General features: G+C 46.0%; 1 protein-coding gene across 4 annotated transcripts in view; it reads left to right on the plus strand.

The window, feature by feature from the left end:
• ehbp1 (EH domain binding protein 1) overlaps nucleotides 1–23,814 on the plus strand; it is a 351,647-nt gene that overhangs the window by 95,146 nt on the left and 232,687 nt on the right. For 3 of the 4 annotated variants that reach the window (XM_033026305.1, XM_033026307.1, XM_033026306.1), the window contains exons 7-8: nucleotides 7,912–8,051; nucleotides 16,322–16,426. In XM_033026305.1, coding sequence (XP_032882196.1) covers nucleotides 7,912–8,051; nucleotides 16,322–16,426 — 245 coding nt within the window. The remainder of the gene's footprint in view (nucleotides 1–7,911; nucleotides 8,052–16,321; nucleotides 16,427–23,814) is intronic. The other variant, XM_033026308.1, reaches the window with a different exon arrangement.

Consider the following 23,814-nt stretch of genomic DNA (forward strand, 5'->3'; position numbering starts at 1 on the left):
CTCCCGTTCCCCTAATCTGACACCATTCAGATAATAATCTGCCTTCCTGTTCTTGCCACCAAAGTGGATAGCCTCACATTTATCCACTTATACTGCATCTGGCCTCTCACCCAACCTATCCAAGTCACCCTGCAGCCTCATAGCATCCTCCTCACAGCTCACACTGCCACCCAGCTTTGTGTCATCCCCAAACTTAGAGATGTTACATTTAATTCCCTCGTCCAAATCGTTAATATATATTGTAAACAACTGGGGTCACAGCACCAAGCATTGCGGTACCCACTAGTCACTGTCTGCCATTCTGAAAAGGACTCGTTAATTCCTACTCTTTGCTTCCTGTCTTCCAACCAGTTCTCTATCCATGCTAGTACCCAATCCCCAATACCATGTGTTCTCATTTTGAACACTAATCTCTTGTGCGGGACCTAGTCAAAGGCTTTTGACTAAAAAGACTGAAAGTCCAAATGCACCACATCCACTGGCTTTCTCTGATCCATTCTACTTGTTGCATCCTGAAAATATTCCAAAAGACTAGTCAAGCATGGTTTCCCCTTCATAAATCCATGCTGACTTTGACCGATCCCGTCACTGCTTTCCAAATGCGCTGCTATTACATCTTTAATAATCAACTCCAGCATCTTCCCCACTACAGATGTAAGGCTAACTGGTCTATAATTCCCCGTTTTCTCTCCCTCCTTTCTTAGAAAGTGGAGTTACATTGGCTACCCTCCAATCCACAGGAACTGATCCTGAGTCGAGAGAACATTTGAAAATGATCACCAATGCATCTACGATTTCTAGGGCCATCTCCTTGAGTATTCTGGGATGCAATAGACAATAGGTGCAGGAGTAGGCCATTCGGCCCCTCAAGCCAGCACCACCATTTAATGTAATCATGGCTGATCATCCACAATCAGTACCCCGTTCCTGCCTTCTCACCATATCCCCTGACTCCGCTATTTTTAAGAGTATCTAACTCTCTCTTGAAAGCATCCAGAGAATTGGCCTCCACTGCCTTCTGAGGCAGAGAATTCCACAAATTCACAACTCTCTGGGTGAAAATGTTTTTCCTCATCTCCGTTCTAAATGGCCTACTCCTTATTCTTAAACTGTGGCCCCTGGTCAAGAGTCAAGAGAGTTTATTGTCATGTGTCACCGATAGGACAATGAAATTCCTGCTTGCTATAGCACAACAGAATATTGTAAGCATAAAAAATACAGAACAGTTCAGTGTGTCTATATAGCATAGACCATGTATATACACATATAAATAAACAGATAAAGTGCAATAGGCTGTTATAGTTCAGAGTCTGTTTGTTGGCGAGTTTAATAACCTGATGGCTGTGGGGAAGAAGCTGTTCCTGAACCTGGATGTACTAGATTTCAGGCTCCTGCACCTTCTACCCAATGATAGCGGAGAGATGAGTGCGTGGCCAGGATGGTGTGGGTCCTTGATGATGTTGGCAGCCTTTTTGAGGCAGCGACTATAATAGATCCCTTCGATGGTGGGGAGGTCAGAGCCGATGATGGACTGTGCAGTGGTTACAACTTTCTGCATTCCTTTCCGCTCCTGGACGCTCAAGTTGCCGAACCAAGCCATGATGCAACCAGTCAGCATGCTCTCTACTGTGCACCTGTAGAAGTTTGAGAGAGTTCTCTTTGACATACCGACTCTCCGTAATCTTCTCAGGAAGTAGAGGCGCTGATGTGCTTTCTTTATAATTGCATCAGTGTGCTGATACCAGGAAAGATCTTCGGAAAATGCACGCCCAGGAATTTGAAGTTCTTGACCCTTTCCACCATTGTCCCGTTGATATAAACGGGATTGTGGGTCCCTTTCCTACCCCTTCTAAAGTCCACAATCAGTTCCTTGGTTTTGCTGGTGTTGAGAGCCAGGTTATTGTGCTCGCACCATTTGGTCAATCGGTTGATCTCACTTCTATACTCTGACTCGTCCCCATCAGTGATTCGTCCCACAACAGTGGTGTCGTCGGCGAACCTGATAATGGAGTTCGCACTGTCCGGCTACGCAGTCATGAGTATAAAGTGAGTACAGCAGGGGGCTGAGCACGCAGCCTTGAGGTGCTCCCGTGCTGATTGTTATCGAGGATGACACATTTCCACCAATACGGACAGACTGTGGTGTGTGAATGAGGAAGTCGAGGATCCAATTGCAGAGGGATGCACAGAGACCCAGATCTGAGAGCTTGGTAACCAGCTTGGAGGGGATGATTGTATTAAATGCCGAGCTGTAGTCAATGAATAACAGCCTGACATATGACATGTCCCCAACATCGGGAACATGTTTCCTACCTCTAGCTTGCCCAATCCCTTAATAATCTTATATGTTTCAATAAGATCCTCTCTTACCCTTTTAAATTCCAGACTATACAAGCCCAGCAGCGCCATTCTATCAACATATGACAGTCCCGCCATCCTAGGAATTAACCTTGTGAACTGACGCTGCACTGCCTCAATAGCATGAATGTCCTTCCTCAAATTTGGAGACCATAACTGCACACAATACTCGAGGTGCCCTGTACAACTGCAGAAGGACCTCTTTGCTCGTATACTCAATTCCTTTTGGTATGAAGGCCAATATGTCATTCGCTTTCTTCACTGCCTGCTGTACCTGCATACATACTTTCAGTGACTGATGAACAAGGACCCCCAGATCTTGTTGTACTTCCCCTTTTCCCAACTTGACACCATTCAGATAATAATATGCCTTCCTGTTTTTGCCACCAAAGTGGATAACATCACATTTATCCACATTAAACTGCATTTGCCATGCATCTGCCCACTCCCCCAACCTGTCTAAGTCACCCTGCATCCTCATAGCATCTTCCTCACAGTTCACACTGCCACCCAGCTTTATGTCATCGGCAAATTTGCTAATGTTACTTTTAATCCCTTCATCTAAATCATTAATGTATATTGTAAATAGCTGCGGTCCCAGCACCGAGCCTTGCGGTACCACACTAGTCACTGCCTGCCATTCTGAAAGGGACCCGTTAATCCCTACTCTTTGTTTCCTGTCTGCCAACCACTTCTCTATCCATGTCAGCACTCTACCCCCAATACCATGTGCTCTAATTTTGCCCAATAATCTCCTATGTGGGACCTTATCACATGTTTTCTGAAAGTCCAGAAACACTACATCCACTGGCTCTCCCTTGTCCATTTTCCTAGTTACATCCTCAAAAAATTCCAGAAGATTAGTCAAGCATGATTTCCCCTTCGTAAATCCATGCTGACTCGGACCAATCCTGTTACTGCTATGTGCCGCTATTTCATATTTTATAATTGACTCCAGCATCCTCCCCACCACCGATGTCAGGCTAACTGGTCTATAATTCTGTTTTCTCTCTCCCGTATTTCTGAAAAAGTGGGATAACATTAGCTACCCTCCAATCCACAGGAACTGATCCTGAGTCTATAGAACATTGGAAAATTATCACCAATGCATCCACGATTTCTAGAACCACTTTGTTAAGTACCCTGGGATGCAGACCATCAGGCCCTGGGGATTTATCAGCCTTCAGTCCCATCAGTCTATCCAACACCATTTCCTGCCTAATATGGATTTCCTTCATTTCCTCTGTCAACCTAAGTCCTCTGGCCACTGGTATATCTGGGAGATTGTTTGTGTCTTCCTTAGTGTAGATGGATCCAAAGTACCTGTTCAACTCATCTGCCATTTCCTTGTTCCCCATAATAAATTCGCCTGTTTCTGTCTTCAAGGGTCCAACTTTGGTCTTAACTAATTCTTTCCCCTTCACATACCTAAAGATGCTTTTACTATCGTCCTTTATATTCTTGGCTAGCTTACCTTCGTATCTCATCTTTTCTCCCCTTATTGCCTTTTTAGTTATCTTCTGTTGCTCTTTAAAAGTTTCCCAATCCTCTTGCTTCCCGCTCACCTTTGCTTTGTTATACTTCTCTTTTATTTTTATACTGTCCTTAACTTCCCTTGTCAGCCACGGTCGCCTCTAACTCCCCTTCGAATACATAGAAACATAGAAAATAGGTGCAGGAGGAGGCCATTCGGCCCTTCGAGCCAGCACCGCCATTCATTGCGATCATGGCTGATCGTCAACAATCAATAACCCGTGCCTGCCTTCTCCTTGGTTTCTTGGTCCTCCAAAACATTCCAAATGGAATTTAAACTGGAGGTGGAATTTAAACTGGCCCCGGGGATTTATCATCCTTCAGTACATTAGTCTCCCCATATCCCTTGACTCCACTAGCCCCGAGAGCTCTATCTAACTCTCTCTTAAATCCATCCAGTGATTTGGCCTCCACTGCCCTCTGTGCCAGGGAATTCCACGAATTCACAACTCTGGGTGGAAACGTTTTTTCTCACCTCAATCTTAAATGGCCTGCCCTTTATTCTTGGACTGTGGCCTCTGGTTCTGGATTCGCCCAACATTGGGAACATTTTTCCTGCATCTAGCTTGTCCAGTCCTTTTATAATTTTATGTTTCTGTAAGATATCCCCTCATCCTTCTAAACTCCAGTGAATACAAGCCTAGTCTTTTCAATCTTTCCTCATATGACAGTCCCGCCATCCCAGGGATAATTCTCGCTCCTTTCTTGAAAAGTGGAATAACATTAGCTATCCGCCAATCCACAGGAACTGATCCTGAATCTATTGAACATTGGAAAATTATCACCAATGCGTCCACTATTTCTAGAGCCACCTCCCCGAGGACCCTGGGATGCAGTCCATCAGGTCCCGGGGATTTATCATCCTTCAGTCCCATTAGCCTACCCAATACTATTTCTCGCCTAATGAAAATTTCTTTCTTTTCCTCAACCCCCACTAGATCCTCGCTCCCCTAGTATTTCTGGGAGATTGTTTGTGTCTTCCTTAGAGAAGACAGAACCAAAGTACTTGTTTAACTATTCTGCTATTTCCTTGTTTCCCATTATAAATTCTCCTGTCTCTGACAGTAAGGGACCTACATTTGTCTTCACTAAACTTTTCCTTTTTACATACCTAAAGAAACCTTTACAGTCAGCTTTTATATTCCCCGCAAGCTTTCTTTCATGCACTTTCCCCCCCCCCCCTCTTAATTAACCGTCCTCTGTTGAGTTTTAAATTTCTCCCAGTCCTCCGGTTTGCCGCTTCCTCTGCCTATTTATATGCCTCTTCGTTGGATTTAACACTTTGCTTGATTTCCCTCGTCAGCCACGGTTGAGCCGCATTCCCCGTTTTATTTTTTCACCAGACAGGGATGAACAATTTCTGGATGTTCATCCATGCGGTCTTTAAATCTTTGCCATTGCATCTCCACCGTCAACCCTTAAAGTATAATTTGCCAGTCTATCCTGGCCAATTCCCGTCTCATACCTTCAAAGTCTCCTTTATTCAAGTTCAGCACCCTAATCTCTGAATTAACCGTGTCACTCTCCATCCTAATGCAGAATTCCACCATATTATGGTCACTGTTGTCCAATGGGTCTTGCACAACAAGATCACTAACTAAATTTTCCTCATTACACAATACCCAGTCTAGGATGGCCTGCCCTCTAGTCGATTCCTCGACATATTGGTTTAAAAACCCATCCTGTATACATTCCAGGAAATCCTCCTCCTCAGCACTGTTACCAATTTGGTTGGCCCAATCTATATGTAGGTTAAAGTCACCCATGATAACGCTGTACCTTTGCTACACGTATCCCTAATTTCCTGCTCGATGCTATCCGCCACCTCCCTACTGCTGCTTGGTGGTCTGTATACAACTCCAACAAACGTTTTCTGCCCTTGGCTACTTCGCAGTTCTAGCTATACCGATTCTACAGCATCCAAGCTAATATCTCTCCTTGCTGTTGCATTAATCTCCTCTTTGATCAACAATGCCAACCCACCTCCTCTTCCTTTCTGTCTATCCTTCCTGAATATCGAATACCCCTGCATGTTTTGCTCCCAGCCTTGGTCACCCTGGAGCCATGCCTCTGTAATTCTGACTATATCATATTCCTTAACTACTAATTGCGCATTCAATTCATCCACTTTATTTCCAATGTTCCTCGCATTAAGGCACAAAGCTTCAGCTTAGTTTTTCTTATCTCCCTTCTACCTTTTACCTCTGGCCTCCTTTTATGTCCCTCTGTCTCTTTGAATTGGGTCCCATCCCCCTGCTCTGTTAGTTTAAACGTGGCCTTTCCTACACTCTCTTTCCCGTTAGCTGCACACATACGCGTCCATATTGTTGACTCCTTCCCCCCACCCGTGTAGCACGAGCAAACCTGCGTGCCAGAATGTCAGTCCCCCTCCAATGAAGGTGTAACCCGTCCCTTTTGTACAGGTTATCCCTAGTTCTTTATAGCCATGTTGCAGAACCTCCTTACTCTTCTTACCCACATCATTTGTGCCTACATGCACAACTACTTCCGGCTGCTCCCCTTCCCTCTCGAGGATGTTCTGAAGTCGGACCGAGACATCTTGGACCCTGGCACCAGGGAGGCAACACAATATCCTCGAGTCTCGCCTGTTGCCACAGAATCTCCTGTCCACACCTCGGACAATGGAGTCAGCCACCACTATGGCTCTCCCTGACGTCGGTCTCCCTGGTCGAGTCTCAGCGCTAGGATTCAAGTTACTGATGGGGCATAGTAGAACTTTTTAACAATGAATTTACTGCAAGAGCTCTGCCATTATTGTTTCTTCGAGTGGAAGATATGCAGATTATATTGCTGGGTAGATTCCGTTTCCTCAAGGTTGAACAAATGGGCAAGAAATATTGTGAAAACCGTGACAATTGATATTGTAATTTCATGGAGATATTTAAATGTTCAATATTTCATTTCATGACCATTCTAGAATAGATTATTGAGGCTTTTTGATAAAAAAGGTCATATTTGCATAAGATTCTGCAGAAACGTAAAATCGTGATAAATGATTTATTTATGACATATTCATCACAATTTTACATCTCTGCTGCATTATACGGCGCTGAAATTTCAGGCTAACGTATAGCAATTGTTGCAATTATGTCACAAGTTGTACGACTGAGCAATAATGTTTGGATTAAATGATCTTTGTTTGTTAAATTGCCTCATGCAAAGTGAAATTATTTAAAAATCAAATCCACCCTACCGGTAAAATGCTTTGATCACGAGTGGTAACGGAAATCCGTCCTTGGCTGGTCTCACCCCCTCACCTCAACCCACCCCCCCACCTCCAGCCCCCCTTTCTATCCCCCTCACCTCAATCCACCCAACCCCCCCCTCCACCTCCCCTTCTACCCCCCTCCTCCACACTACTCCTCCACCCCCCCTCCTACACCCCCCCTCCTCCACCCCCACCTCCTCCACCCCCACCTCCTCCACCCCCCACCTCCTCCACCCCCCTCCTCCACCCCCCCTTTCTAACCCCCTCCTCCACCCCCCTCCTCCACCCCCCTCCTCCACCCCCCTCCTCCACCCCCCTCCTCCACCCCCCTCCTCCACCCCCCACCTCCACCCCCCACCTCCTCCACCCCCCCTTTCTACCCCTTCCTCCACCCCACCTCCTCCACCCCCCACCTCCACCCCCCCTTTCTATCCCCCTCCTCCACCCCCCTCCTCCTTCAGACCCCTCCTCCAGACCCTTCCTCCGCCCCCCTCTTCTACCCCCCCTCCTCCACCCCCCTCCTCCAGACCCCCTCCGCCGCCCCCCCCTCCTCCACCCCCCCGTCCTCCGCCCCTTCCTCACCTATGTGGAATTACCGCTAATTGCAGTTCCCTACCCCTTGCGCTAATTTTCGATGAGAGAGACAGTTTTCATATTTGGTGACATCTCACATGCCATGGCCTTGCACGGGGACTCGGGATAATCTGCTTTCCAAGATAAATATCAATTTTGTCAATGAACATTCTGAAATATGCCCACAGCTTTTCATTAGATATGATTGTGATAAACAGGGATGAGGATATGCAAAGCCTGGCGAGTCTAATGAGCATGAAACAAGCTGATATTGGAAACTTGGATGACTTTGAGGAAGAAAATGATGATGAAGAAGAAAATCGGGTGAATCAAGAAGAAAAGTCAGCAAAGATCACAGGTTTGATCTCTTAATAACTACTTCAGATTAAAATGCTGCGAGAGAAATTTGGCATCAGATAGTGGGTTGAAGATGCATTAATATTATTGTAATGTTAGTATTGTTGAAGATGCATTAATATTGATTTTTGCTTTCACTTATTCTATGTCTTCCGTAAAGGCCGTTTCATATTTCATTCTCATGGACATTATAGTATGTTTAACTTTTCCCTTTCTCTCATTATTGATACGTGTTTGAAGACCATTCGAGACTAAACGTGTGTACTATTTCCAGACGTCAGAAAGGAGATGCCATGAATCTTGTTATGATTGACACGTTTGTTTATTTTACACTATTGAGTTTAATGTTCTTGTATGTTTGTGATTAGGATTCTGTCAGATTGTTAACTGTTTATGTTCCATTTGGTAACATTAAAAATGATAAGAGTAGTAATTCATATTTTCCTTATAATTTACTAAGAAGTGATGGGTGACTAACCGTTGTAAATCTGCAGACATCTTTTGCAATCAGTGCCATTGGGTGATCCATTTCCACTTGATCCTGAAATGCCCCCAATCACATAAACCAACCCTGAGAAGTTCAGTTAATCCACAATATGTGCAGAAAGTTCTGAAAGTATTGGATGAAGCAAACTCATAGAAGCTGAAGCATCCAGTGCTTAAGGTGCGAAAAAGCTAGAAATAGCCATCCCTGTGGCCAAGTTGTTCCAACATAATTGCAGCACTTGCATAAACATAGCAATTAGGAAGCTTTCCCAAAAATGTCCTGTAAAATCAAGCAGGACAATCCGATTCCCATTCTTCTATCCTCCTCTCAAAGTGATGGAAGATGTGTTCAACAGTGCAGTCACGAGGCATGTGCAGACCAATAGTGTGCTCAGTTAGATAGACACAAAGCGTTGGAGTAACTCAGCTCGTCAGGCAGCAACTCTGAAGAATAAGGACGGGTGACGTTTCAGGTCTGGACACTTAGTAATTCATGGTTCAGGTTTTCGCAGAAGCACATCTCCAGAAACAACTGTAGCTCTGGGCCAAATATGAACAAAAAAGTAGATTTATTGAAATTACGTGAAATGATTGCGGCTGTGCCTCGTGCTGTACGAATATATGCCACAACGAGGGGTTCTTTAGGAGCCTTTGCCCTTGTTACCCAGGGGAGATTTGCATTACCTTGACACATATGTTTCAACTTTCACTGAGAAACCTCCCTGATCACCGAATTTAAATATTTGCCTTTCGTATCTATGCATCAATAGTTTTATTGGCAAATTACTTGATAGCGTACACTGTGAATCCACCATGAGAATCTGGATATTATGCAGAGACTGCTGAATAATCTTGTTTGATTGCAGAGATATGGAAGAGTCGGCATTGTAAAAGAGCAGGGAGGTTCTACTGCAGTTGTACAGGGTCTTGGTGAGACTACACCTGGAGTATTGCGTACAGTTTTGGTCTCCTAATCTGAGGAAAGACATTCTTGCCATAGAGGGAGTACAGAGAAGGTTCACCAGACTGATTGCTGGGATGGCAGGACTTTCATATGAAGAAAGACTGGATAGACTCGGCTTGTACTCGCTAGAATTTAGAAGATTGAGGGGGATCTTATAGAAACTTACAAAATTCTTAAGGGGTTGGACAGGCTAGATGCAGGAAGATTATTCCCGATGTTGGGGAAGTCCAGAACTAGGGGTCACAGTTTAAGGATAAGAGGGAAGTCTTTTAGGACCGAGATGAGAAAATCATTTTTTACACAGAGTGGTGAATCGGTGGAATTCTCTGCCACAGAAGGTAGTTGAGGCCAGTTCATTGGCTTTTTTTAAGAGGGAGTTAGATGTGGCCCTTGTGGTTAAAGGGATCAGGGGGTATGGAGAGAAGGAAGGGATGGGATACTGAGTTGGATGATCAGCCATGATCATATTGAATGATGGTGCAGGCTCGAAGGGCCGAATGGCCTACTCCTGCACCTATTTTCTATGTTTCTATGTAAACCAGGTGAATTGTAATGGGCCTGTCCCACTTAGGTGATTTTTTGGCAACTGCCGGCGACTGTCATAGTCATAGCAGTTCGCCGAAAAACCGGCGACTGGACTCCTCCAATGTCTACAACAACCTATCACCTAGTCGACGTCAAGCTACGGCAAGCTACTGACAACCGGCGACCCATTAGGATGTCCACCTACGACCACACCTACAACAACCTACGTCCACCCATGACAGGCTATGACAAGGTACGACCCTGTCGGCGACAACTGAAGACAACTTAAGACAATTCAGTCGCCAGTACCTGTTGTAGGTAGTCGCCAATGGAATTCACCAAAGTCAGCACCGGCGACAACCTACGTCACCTGGTGACAACCTACGTCATCCTGACGACAACCTATGACAGCACCTACATCAGGAGAAGTCAAGCTACGCTCATTGGCGTTAAGCCAGCTGTCACCGAAAAGTTTTAAACATTTCAAAATCTAGCGGCGACCAGAAAAACGCTACAATTCTTTGGGCGACTGAGGAGACCATATAGGCGACACCTATATGGCGACAGCCTAGTCGCCTAAAAAATCGCCTAAGTGGGACAGCCCTTAACCCAGAATAGAAGAAGTAGTAGAAGCAGAAGTAAAAATGTCATAGGCTAGAGGGCATAGCCTTTAGGTGAAAAGGTCAAAGTTTAAAGAAGAGATGCAGGCAAGATTTTACACAGGGGCATTGTGGATCTAAGTGAGTGATCCTGTGTTCTACTGTTCTGTGTTCTCTGACATCAACATTTCCATCAAAGAAGCATTTCATCATCTTTCCTTGACATTCAGCGCCACTTCTATTGCAGAAACCTTGGACCATTAATGCCGTGCGTGGGTTCAATATATATATTTCTTGATGAATAAAGGAGAATAACATTGAAAATTATTTTGATTGAGGAATATGTTGCTGCTTTTTTGGGTCTGATGAACAATGTTTGGTAAACCTTACTCTGCAGGTTTCTTGTAAACATAAGTGCAAGTGTGTCCACGCTGAGTATTAGAAATTAGATAGGTTCAACTAATAACTAAAATGGTCAGAGTGCATCGTTGTATCATTGATGTACTTGGGGTTGCGTTTGTTTCTTTGTATGGCTTCTGATTGAGACAACAATCGCAATACTGTTGTGAAAACATATTTTCATCTTTTTTTTACGTAACGGTTTTGAATAACAGGATATTATGATCTCAACATTAACTTTCCTCAACCTTTAAGATTAGATTTATTGGTATTTTTTGATTGGTTTAATAATAGTTAAAGGAAATTAAAATTATCAATTGTGTTATATAAATCTGTTCCACCATGATAAGTTAATTCATCAAGAAGCAATTTGTCATCCAACCCATAATTTGCCTCGTTTTCTAACAAGACGTTATAAATTCAAGGTTTGCAAAAGGTTTGTGACACTTGTTCCAAAGTTTGAGTTGATCAAATAATTGAGTTGACTTGTGAATCTGTGGAATTCTCTGCCACAGAAGGCACTGGAGGCCAATTCACTGGATGTTTTCAAGGGAGAGTTGGATTTAGCTTTCAGGGCTAAAGGAATCAAGGGATGTGAGGAAAGAGCAGGAACGGGGTACTGATTTTGGATGATCAGCCATTATCATATTGAATGGTGGTGCTGGCTCGAAGGGCCGAATGGCTTACTCCTGCACCTATTTTCTATGTTTCTGTGAGCATGTGCATAAGTCAAAGGAACAGAAGTAGGCCATTCGGCCCATTGAGTCTACGCTGCCAATCAATCATGGTTTACCTATCTTTCCCTCTCAATCCCATTATCCTGCCTTCTCCCCATAACCCCTGACACGCGTACCAATCAAGTATCTGTTAATCTCCGCCTTAAAAATACCCACGGTCTTGGCCACCACAATCCGTGGCAATGAATTTGCTTCTGACTGTCATTATTTGGACTGATATGTTTTCGGTACTTATGAACAGTTATGCCATATAAATAGAACAAATTGCCAATCATGTGCAAACTAATTCACAAAATGTCTGATTCATAAATTCAAAATTAAATTTATTATAAATGGATCTGTTGCCTGAGGTAATGGTGAGAGTAAATATCTAACATTTATTCCATTTTAATTATTTTTATGTAGCAAATTATTTGCCTAGATTTCAGTAATTGACATCATCCTGAGCTTTTTGTAACGGGTGTTTAGCATTATTCATCATCTTTAAAGGAATCTTTAAGTCAAATGCAGTTAAATGGAAATATTTTTCCTTCCACTGTTAATCAGTGAATGGATTAACTTCCAGCTAAAGGGAGAACAATGGAATTGTACATGTTAACTGGATGGGAACATTTTAGATTCGGCATTGAGAATACTTAGCTGACAACCCATTCTTAAGGATAATAGACAATAGGTGCAGGAGTAGGCCATTTGGCCCTTCGAGCCAGCACCGCCATTCAATGTGATCATGGCTGATCATCCCCAATCAGTACCCCGTTCCTGCCTTCTCCTCATATCCCCTGACTCCGCTACCTTTAAGAGCCCTATTTAGCTCTCTCTTGAAAGCATCTGGAGAACCTGCCTCCACCGCTCTCTGAGGCAGAGGACGGTGATATGATATAACCATATAACCATATAACCATATAACAATTACAGCACGGAAACAGGCCATCTCGACCCTTCTAGTCCGTGCCGAACACATAATCTCCCCTAGTCCCATATACCATATAATATGATTCAGAATTTCTTCCAAATGCTGCAAGCACCAACATTTTAAATGCAGTGTACAGTGAACATATACTGGTATCAGTAAACATGGAATTATTGTAATTCTGAATTCTTTGTTTCGATCTGAAATGAAAGTCTTTTGCTGCTAAAATAACCTGGATTCTTAGTATAAGCAGCAGGGCCGGTGCTAGGAATTGCGGGGCCCAATTAGAAAATTGATGGCGGGGCCCCTACTCTAGAAAAGTAAAAATTTATGTATGTTTATATTTCGTGTAGTATGCTCGTCTTTAACCAAAAAAAACATTAAATGCTTGATATACTAAAATTTTGAAAAACTATATGAAAGTGTCACACATCTAATAAAATGAGCGGCACTTTGAAAGATTGAATGTGTGTGTGTGTGTGTTTATGAGTGTATGCGATTGTGTCTCTGTGTGTGTGTGACTGAGTGTGTGTGTTTGTGTGTATGCGTCTGTGTGTGTGCGTGCATGGCCGGCCTTAGGGGGTTTAAACGGTTTAGAGATGTTTAGAGGGCTTCAGATGGGTCCAGGTGTGTTTACAATTGTTTATAGGGGAATAGAGGGAAATAGGGGGGGCTAGAGGGGGTTTAGAGGTGTTCAGAGGGTCCCAGAGGGGTTTAGAGACGTTATAAGCCCCCCGTGAGAAATTGTAATTCTCTGAAATTGAAGATAGACATAAAGCTGGAGTAACTCAGCAGGACAGGCAGTGCAGCGACTCTGGAGAGAAGACCCTTCTTCAGACCGAACTGAACTCGCGTCGGTGAGAGTACTTGTGATTGTCTGAAGAAGGGTCTCGACCACAAACACAACCCTCTCCCCAGAGCCGCTGCCCGTGCCGCTGAGCCACCTTCAACTTCAGAGCCAAACAAAAAACACAGAGTGCTGGAGGAACTCAGCGGGCCAGGCGAATGCCTCACCAGCTGAGTTTCTCCAGCATTTTTGTCTACCGCTAAACATCAATGATTCCGGGAATGCTTATGGGACAGGGTGATAGAGAGGGAGTAGGCGAGGTAGAGAGAGACGAGACGGGGAGCGGGAGAGAGAGCGCGAGAGAAAGAGGGAGGGAGGGAGTGAGCAAAAGACAGAGAGACACAACGTGGGTCGGTAGGTGAATGACTAACCTGCACACCAGGAAGAAGCCCCTTTTCGCGGTCCGGCACCCTCACTCATGATGGTGAGTTAAATGAAATTCTCAACGTGTCATCGATCTACATTCCTCAGTAAATGTAATTGTGTTTTAAACAAGTATTAATGACGCCGCGTGAATTTTATTCAAAGGAACACGGCGTCATTAATACTTGTCCAAAACACTATAACATTTACTGAGGAATGTGGATAGATGCAGAGTCATGACATTGCATAACAAGGTGTTAACTACTTACCGTTAAGAAGTGCTAACTGCACTAGTTAACAAATCGTTTGTGTATGATGGCCGTGCAGCGGTTGTTATACATGTTCGTTTAAAAAAAATCCGGATGGCGAATTAAAAAAAATCTTTATTTAACAAAGAGAATTTGTATTTCCATACGAAATACTGAACATTAGTGCGGGGCCCCCATTAGGCGCGGGGCCCAATTGGGAGCAATCGGTCAAATCGGCTTAACGCCGGCCCTGATAAGCAGCATAATAGTATGACCCATAAATCAGAGGCAAATCACTGCAAAGTACCTTGGGAGAGTAAGAAATTACTTTTTGGGAAGAAGTACATATTTCTGTTGAAGATGGACACAAAAAATTGGAGTAACTCAGCAAGACAGGCAACATCTCTGGAGAGAAAGAATGGGTGACTTTTCGGGTCGAGTCCCTTCTTCAGACCTGAAACGTCAGCCATTCCTTCTCTCCAGAGATTCTGCCCGCCCCGCTGAGTTACTCCAGTTTTTTGTGTCTATCTTCGGTTTAAACCAGCATCTGCAGTTCCTTCCTACATATTTCAGTTGCTTGTCTTGGTCTGACTATGTTGTTCTATCACCTGACCTGCTGTTCTATCACCATAATGACCTTGAGAAGTTGGTGAAGGGGGAAATTGCAGAATGTTTGCAGATGCTTTCATGAAGTTGGGAAAGTGTATAAAGTCAAAATACAGCTGCAAATGTGGTGTGTTCTCAACTTTCTGTAGTACAGAGAAACTATGTGCTGCAAATAAAAACCAGCAGAGTAGAGAAAGATTTGGGAATTAAATGACAAGAAACATTCTTATCAATGGGGTGGGAGGCTCTATGGTAAACAAAGGAAGAAGAATTGCTAAATGTGCTTAATAAAATGAGTTTAATTATTGCAATAAAAATAAATGAACATATACTGTATTTAATGAAGAATAGAGAACACCACGAGAAGAAACTTTCACAAAAGATTACAAAACCAAAGAGGCAGAGTTGGTCCAGTATGCAAATAAGAGTTCAAGTTCAAGTGAGTTTATTGTCATGTGTCCCTGTATAGGACAATTAAATTCTTGCTTTGCTTCAGCACACAGAACATAGTAGGCATTTACTACAAAACAGATAAGTGTGACCATATACCATAATATAAATATATACACACATGAATAAATAAACTGATAAAGTGCAACTAACAGAAAATGGCTGTGGGGAAGTAGCTATTCCTGAGAGACAACCAGAAACACTCTATTGAAGATGTGATTGTGAATGATCACCTCAGAGCTTGACTCTAATGGTCCATGGGATTGATCTTGGCGTGAGAAGAGCAGCTTATTTTGAAAGCAAAAGTCTTTGACTTTTTTCTTATTTCTTGAAGCATTTTTGTATAAATTAAACAATGCAATAGAATAGAAGAATGCTTACAGACAAGGCATTTAAGACTTCTCAGCGTGATATATCAGCAAGTAAATCATCTCATAAGGAATAGGAGTAGAATTATGCCATCCGGCCCATCATCTACTCCGCCATTCAATCATGGCTGATCTATCTCTCCCCCCCCAAACCCTATTGTCCTGCCTTCTCCCCATAAACCCCTCCTTGAATCTTTAACGTGGCTGAAAACATTGAACTGTGATGCTGAAGAACTCTGATGAAGACTGTGAATGTTGGCCACTGCTGCTCAACATCGTGTATAGGGGCATTTTTTTTAATTGGTTTATTAATTGGTTTTATTAACACTGATTGACTTGGTCATTGCAGTACTGTTAAGAATCTGTTCATTATAATGTTTTTTCTACCATTGTTGTTAATCAGCAACTACTCACGACTAATGATGTTAAATGCAAAAATCTTGTAAAATATGATGAAAGTTTAATCCTTGGTTCTAATGATACTGAACGTCCTTTCTGCATGTGTTTCTGCTGAATCAGAACTGCTTGAAGCATATCGCACAGGAATACAACTTGAGCAACTGAACAGAGCATTTGGTTGTTTACAAGCAAGAGAGAGTTTGGTTCATTTTTGAAGTAATTGTACACAATATGAATAACATTAAAGTCCTGAATTGCAAATGAGACATAAGATAAATCTGATAAGGAATGTCTTTTGGGAGCACTTTGCCTCCCTCCGCATGTTGCAGAAATTCCTGACATAATTATTTCGACTGGCTTGTGTTTACAGAGATAGTAAACCAGTTGAATGCTCTGAGCAGCTTAGATGAAGAACACGATGACTGCCTAAAACAAGCAAATAAGCCTGCAGCTAAATCAACCAGTTCTTCTGAAGGTCTACAAGCTTTCTTCCTTTCTCTTTCATGCTCTGCTTCTGTGCTGTCGTTTGTGAGCTGTAATGTTCTGTCACCTCACTTGTTTTGCTTTTGCTTAAATTATTTTCTTGTATCTGCTGATATGCTCTTTGGTAATTGCATGCATGTCCTTTTTCATTTGCTGCCTGTGGTACAGCAGTACATATCCAGTGCATTTCTCCCCGTATTAAAGCTGGGAACTACTCGGGATGCAGTGCTGCATGTGGGATTCTGTTCTGCATATGTGTAAAGGCTTGAATTCAGACTACTATTAAATGTTATTGTCAGAAAAAAAGTCAATTGAATAACCTGTTTTTCTTCTTTTGTCGTAGTCTATTGGTTAGCCAATTGAGAATGATTGCAGGAAACCATTGACCTTGTGGGGTGGAATCATTCCTTTCTAGTACTGGAATATGTTTGTTTATCCTGATTTTTAAGTTTTGTATTGTTTCAAGAAAGTGCACATCCTATACCTCCCAACGGGTGTGATTTCGCCGAGTGTGTGTGCTGATATTTTGTAAGAGTAAAAGATATGTTTCTGAAGCTGCCTTGTCTTTATGTTAGAGGATGAAATAGTCTCCTCACTATTCCCCACTCTGCCTCCTCAATTATGCAGAGATCATGCCTGCCTTCTGATTTGCTTTTCTCACCCCGGGAATTCTCTAATACATTAGGCTGGAGAAAGGTTGTTCAAGCCTTGCAACAGGCGGTTAAAGATCATAAGATGATGGGAGGATTCTGTTATAATGAGAGACTCAGGAGAAACTAACACTACTTTGGATCAGATAGAGAGCGTCATGTAGACCTATCATGGGTTTTGACAATCTAAGCATGAGGCAATTTCTCCTAACTCGTGGGTGTCAATTTAAACTCACTGTCTTCAAAAGGTAAGAATTTTTGTAGAATCTCAGTTCCCTGATTGGAAATTATGGTGGAAACCGAAAATATAAAATATTATATAGAAAAACACAAACAGCACAATGCAGCCTTCCATGACAGACAAGTTTTTAATGTTGATCTTATTAACTCATGGTAAATGTATTTAATTTGCTGGATTCCCTACAGTAGTGGGAAACCTTCTTCTTCTTGATTGGTGCCAAAAACATTGAATTCTGGATTTTGACTGAATTCCCTCATCTCAGGTGCAGGTCTTTTCTGAAAGTGATCTGCTGCTTGTTCAATAATTCATTAGTTAGGCCAGCCCTCCAAATGACCAACCGTTTTGTGAAAGCCATTAGCCTTCTGGTACAATCATGAAAGTTTGGATGTTTGACTATTTTGTGGGTGGCAACTTGTGTGGAAATGAAAAATCTAACCCTCTATTATTGTAGTGATAAAGTCAGAAAATCATATTGAATATTATATTATGGATCACTAGATATTTGACGAGTGGCCTTTGATAAATTATCTTTTAATTATAAAATCATTTTAGAAAAAACTATCTATCGTGCATGATAGCAAGAGTAAAATGTCCTAATTCATCTCCTGTCTTACAGTTTATAGTTTGGTTCTGATTTACTGCCACATGTTCCAGGTAGAAGATATTTGCAATGCTGTGTGGCTGAGCTAAAATACAAAGCTTGCAAATTAATTGGGTTCCTTCGAAGAAAAATTGTACAGGCCTCATTGAAGTGTTACTATGGTATAACGTGTGAATTATTGATTATGATGAATGGGAAATAATGGTAACGTTTTCTTTGAGCAAAATGCAAAGGGTTGGAGGAACTCAGTGGATCAGACAGCATCTGTGGAGGGAATTCTTCTGTCTGAAGAAGGGTCCCCAAAGTGAAATCCTCTAGAGATGCTGCCTTCCTGTGTTCCTCCAGTACTTTGTATTTCCTCAAGATTCCAGCATCTGCAGTTTCTTGTGTTTGAAAGCTTTCTCTGACACAGATGCTCCATTGTATATTTATGCCATTGTAGTGGCCTGGTCGAGGTCAGGAAAAGACCGGACACCAGGCGGATTCTAAAGAAGCTTTTTAATGGTAGCAGTACGAGAACACACACACGACACCCTTATCTCCGCCCCTGGGGAGTCGTCAGGAAACCCCGAATCTCCGCCCCTGGGGAGTCGTCAGGAAACCCCGTGGCAGACCAATGCCCCTGTCCCTCAATCGGCGAGGGGGATGATCCAAGGAGTGGCCTACCCCACAGGGACCGCCACAGGACCCCCCCCAAGTACCCGAGGTACGAAACGGACAGGAGGGCGTACACGGCGGCCAGCCCGGGTGCACACAACGCTCGGCCCTGGAACAGGCGCCTGGTCAACAAGTGCGGGGGACGAAGTAGCCAGAGGAGGAGGTACCCTAGACAGAGGCCGCCCTCGCTTTCGGGGCAGCGCCACCAGCGCCGGCCGATCGATATCGATATGTGCTGGCTTCAACCGCGCAACTGAAACAGTCTCACGCCGACCCCCAATGTCCAGGACGAAAGTCGACGAGCCATGTTCCAAGACCCGGAAGGGACCTTCGTACGGCCGCTGTAGAGGTGTCCGATGTGCATCCCTGCGCAGAAAAACAAACTGGCAGTTCTCCAGAGCAGAGGGAACGTGCGGACGGAAGGACCCATGACGAGACGTGGGCACCGGCGCCAGCTTGCCCACCGTCTGCCGAAGACGTTGCAGAGCGTCCGAAGGCTGCTCCACCTGGCCACGTGCCGGCGGGATGAACTCCCCGGGCACCGTTAACGGAGACCCATACACCAACTCGGCGGAGGAGGAGGCCAAGTCCTCCTTGGGTGCGGTGCGTATCCCCAGCAAAACCCACGGTAGAGCGTCTACCCAGTCTGGGTCAGTGAGCCGCGCCCTCAGGGCACCCTTAAGCTGCCGGTGAAACCGCTCCACTAGGCCGTTCGACTGCGGGTGGTACGCCGTCGTGTGGTGCAGACGAACACCCAGGAGGCGTGCCATGGCCGACCACAGCTCTGACGTGAACTGAGGCCCCCGGTCGGACGTTATGTCCAGTGGAACACCGAACCGGGCGATCCAGTGCGCCAGCAATGCTCGAGCACAGGTGGTTGTTGTGGAATTCTGTAGCGGAATGGCTTCAGGCCACCGCGTGAAGCGGTCCACAACGGTGAATAGGTACGTCATGCCCTGGGACGACGGCAGCGGCCCCACGATGTCCACATGAATGTGGTCGAAACGTTTATGAGGAATGGGGAACTCCTGCAATGGCGCGTGCACATGTCGTTGCACCTTGGCAGTCTGGCACGGGATGCAAGTGCGCGCCCAATGTCCAACCTCCTTCCGCAGCCCGTGCCACATGAAGCGGGAGGCTACCAGGGCTACTGTCGCCCTGATGGAGGGATGTGCAAGTCCATGGAGCACGTCAAACACCCTGCGCCGCCAGGCGATGGGAACGATGGGTCGCGGAACTCCAGAGGAGACATCGCACAGCAGCGTGGTACCCCCAGGGCCACAGACAACGTCCTCCAACTGCAGGCCCGAAACCGCCGTACGGTAGGCGACCATCTCCTCGTCGGCAAGCTGAGCGGCTGCCAGGGCGGAATAGTTGATCCCCTCACCGACCTGGAGAACCGTGTGGACTGCAGGTCTTGATAAGGCATCGGCCACCCTGTTAAATTTGCCCTCAATGAACCGGATGGAGGTAGTGTACTCGGACACATACGCCAACTGCCTCTGCTGCCGGGCAGACCACGGGTCTGATACCTTGGTGAACGCGAAGGTCAGTGGCTTGTGGTCCGTGAATGCAGTGAATGGTCTCCCCTCCAGAAAATACCGGAAATGACGTACGGCGAGATACAGGGCAAGGAGCTCACGGTCGAAGGCGCTGTAACGACGCTGAGGACCACTGAGATGCCTGCTGAAGAAGGCAAGTGGCCGCCAGGAACCCTCAACGAGCTGCTCCAACACTGCCCCAACCGCAACCTCAGAAGCATCCACCGTCAAGGCGGTCGTCGCGTCCTCTCGTGGGTGGACGAGCATTGTGGCATCAGCCAGTGCCTCCTTAGCCCTCTCAAATGCCGCTGTTGCTTCCACGGACCAATCAACCTCCCTGCGATGACCAGCAATCAGGTGGAAAAGCGGACGCATGACTGCAGCCGCTGACGGCAGGAAGCGGTGATAGAAAGTGACCATCCCCACGAATTCCTGCAGGCCCCTAACTGTGGTCGGACGGGGGAACCTGCGGATAGCGTCCACCCTGGTCGGCAGAGGCACCACCCCTTGTGCAGTCACGCGGTGGCCGAGGAAGTCGATAGCCGTCACCCCGAAACGGCACTTGGACGCGTTGATAGCCAAACCGAAATTGCTGAGGCGCTGACACAGTTGACGGAGGTGGGTGCAGTGCTCCTGCCGCGAGCGACTGGCCACGAGTATGTCATCCAGGTACACAAAGACAAAGTCCAATTCGCGGCACACGCAGTCCATAAGCCGCTGAAAGGCCTGCGCGGCATTCTTCAACCCAAACGGCATCCACACAAACTCGAACAGACCAAATGGTGTGATAATTGCCGTCTTCGGGATATCGTCGGGGCGGACCGGAATCTGATTGTACCCCCGCACGAGGTCCACCTTGGAAAATATGGATGCTCCAGCAAGATGGGCATTGAAGTCCTGAATGTGCGGGACCGGATACCTGTCGGGGACGGTCGCATCGTTCAGGCGACGGTAATCCCCACACGGGCGCCAGCCCCCGTTCTTCTTAGGGACCATGTGGAGCGGTGAGGCCCATGGGCTACCGGAGGGACGCACGATGCCCATCGCCTCCATCTGGCGGAACTCCTCCCGAGCTAGACGGAGCTTGTCTGGGGCGAGACGACGTGCTCGGGCGTGCACAGGCGGGCCAGTAGTGGGGATATGGTGCTCCACCCCGTGCTTCGGGGTGGAGGAGCGGAAGTGGGGTTCGAGAATGCCGGGAAAATCTGCCAGGATGCGCGCGAAAGTCGCATCCACGGATGACAGGGGGCCATCAGGGCGTACTACCGGATCGCCAGTACAGAGGAAGACCGGCTCCAGCGTGACAGAGTGCAACAGGCGCCGCCGCTTGACATCCACGAGCAGTGAATGGGCTTGAAGGAAGTCGGCGCCCAGCAGCGGCTGGGAAACGTCTGCAATGACGAACCTCCACGAAAACGAGTTGCGGCCAAAGTTGAGCGGGATGGTGCGAAACCCGTAGGTGCGAATAGCACTCCCGTTCGCCGCGGTGAGGAGGGGGCCTTGTTTGCCCGCACGGATGTCGGCAATGGAGGGAGGCAGAACACTCACTTCCGCACCAGTGTTGACGAGGAAACGTCCCCCACTGCGGCGGTCCCAAGCGAAAACGCGATGAATCGTGCCGGCCGCCGAAGGAATCTCTGACGACCGGCCCTTCAGTTTCCCGAGAACGTACAGGGTGGTCGACAAAGCCGGGCTGCAGCTCCCCAGCGGCGATGGTAATAACACCAACCAACCTTGCTGGCGTCTGGTTGAACTGCAGGCGAATTAGGCTGGTTTGAACGCCAGCGACCTCTGCTGGCATTGGTTCGAACTGCAGGCTGGCCGTGCTGGAAGGACGTGCCTGCTGTGGAATGCGCAATGGCCGCCGGATTTTGCTGCGGGGGCCGACCGGGAGCAGCGGAGACGCGGTGGATAGCGGTGCCGACCTGCTCTGAGTCTCCAAACGCCTTGGGAAGGACGTCCACTGCTTCCAGGTTGTGATGGTGAGAATTCCACAGCTCGTCGGCTTGTTCACCCAGCGCCTGCATGTCGGTAAACGGATCCCTGGCGAGCTGCATGCGAATGTCGGGAGGCAGCTGCTGCAGGTAAGCATATTTAAATAAAAAACACGGCTCATGGTCCCCCATTAGGGTGAGCATGTCTTCCAGGAGGGCAGACGGCTTGCGGTCGCCCAGGCCGTCCATTCTGAAAATGCGAGCTGCCCGCTCGGCGTCACCCAGGCCAAACCTCCTGATGATAAATGCTTTAAGGCCATCATATTTGTTCGCTACCGGGGGGGCCCTGAGGAAAGGCTTAACTCGCCTCGCAGTTAGTTGGTCAAACGAGCCAACCACATAATAATATTTAGTCTCATCCTGCGTGATACCTCTCACGGCAAACTGTGCCTCTGCCAGCTGGAACCAGGTTTCGGGTTCTTCGGTCCTTAGAGTTGGGAGCTTCAACGCATCGGCGTTATTCTCCATCACGATGCGTTATGAACGACGCGGGGTCACCAGTGTAGTGGCCTGGTCGAGGTCAGGAAAAGACCGGACACCAGGCGGATTCTAAAGAAGCTTTTTAATGGTAGCAGTACGAGAACACACACACGACACCCTTATCTCCGCCCCTGGGGAGTCGTCAGGAAACCCCGAATCTCCGCCCCTGGGGAGTCGTCAGGAAACCCCGTGGCAGACCAATGCCCCTGTCCCTCAATCGGCGAGGGGGATGATCCAAGGAGTGGCCTACCCCACAGGGACCGCCACACCATCAACTGTGGCCCCCAGACTTCTGTAAATAGTCCTGTCCTTGTTGGTAAAAATGAATTCAATTAACAAAGAAGGCCTTCAATACTAATTCAAAGTTCTTACAAAGTGTAGGTGTTGTTGATTCTCCAATATCTAAGTATTTAATAATTGTCTAAAATATATAAAGGGTAAGTAAGATACCTTTATTATGCATTTAAGTAGAGTAATCCTTTGGTTTCTATATTGTATTCCCAGTTATAGTGATCTTAAGGTAAAAGTGAATTACTGCTAAAAAACAAAGTACTTGTGCTGTAACACCAGGATAATCGCTCAACCATGAAAACCAACCCCAATGCCAAAGACATATGTAAATTACCTATACACACTTATACTTCAGGACAATAACTAACTTTATATTCAGTTATCAGCTATCTACATGTTGACAAATACACAAGCTAAATGTTTAACAACGGACAGTAGACAATAGGAGTAGGCCATTCGGCCCTTCGAGCCAGCACCGCCATTCAATGTGATCATGGCTGATCATTCCCAATCAGTGCCCCGTTCCTGCCTTCTCCCCATATCCCCTGACTCTGCTATCTTTAAGAGCCCTATCTAGCTCTCTCTTGAAAGTATCCAGAGAACTGGCCTCCACCGCCCTCTGAGGCAGAGAATTCCACAGACTCACAACTCTCTGTGAGAAAAAGTGTTTCCTCGTCTCCGTTCTAAATGGCTTACCCCTTATGCTTAAACTGTGGCCCCTAGTTCTGGACTCCCCCAACCAACATCGGGAACATGTTTCCTGCCTCTAGCGTGTCCAAACCCTTAACAATCTTATATATTTCAATAAGATACCCTCTCATCCTTCTAAACTCCAGAGTGTACAAGCCCAGCCGCTCCATTCTCTCAGCATATGACAGTCCCGCCATCCCAGGAATTAACCTTGTAAACCTACGCTGCACTCCCT

This window comes from Amblyraja radiata, chromosome 8, assembly GCF_010909765.2.
Source record: "Amblyraja radiata isolate CabotCenter1 chromosome 8, sAmbRad1.1.pri, whole genome shotgun sequence".
In the NCBI taxonomy this organism is placed as follows: Eukaryota; Metazoa; Chordata; class Chondrichthyes; order Rajiformes; family Rajidae; genus Amblyraja; species Amblyraja radiata.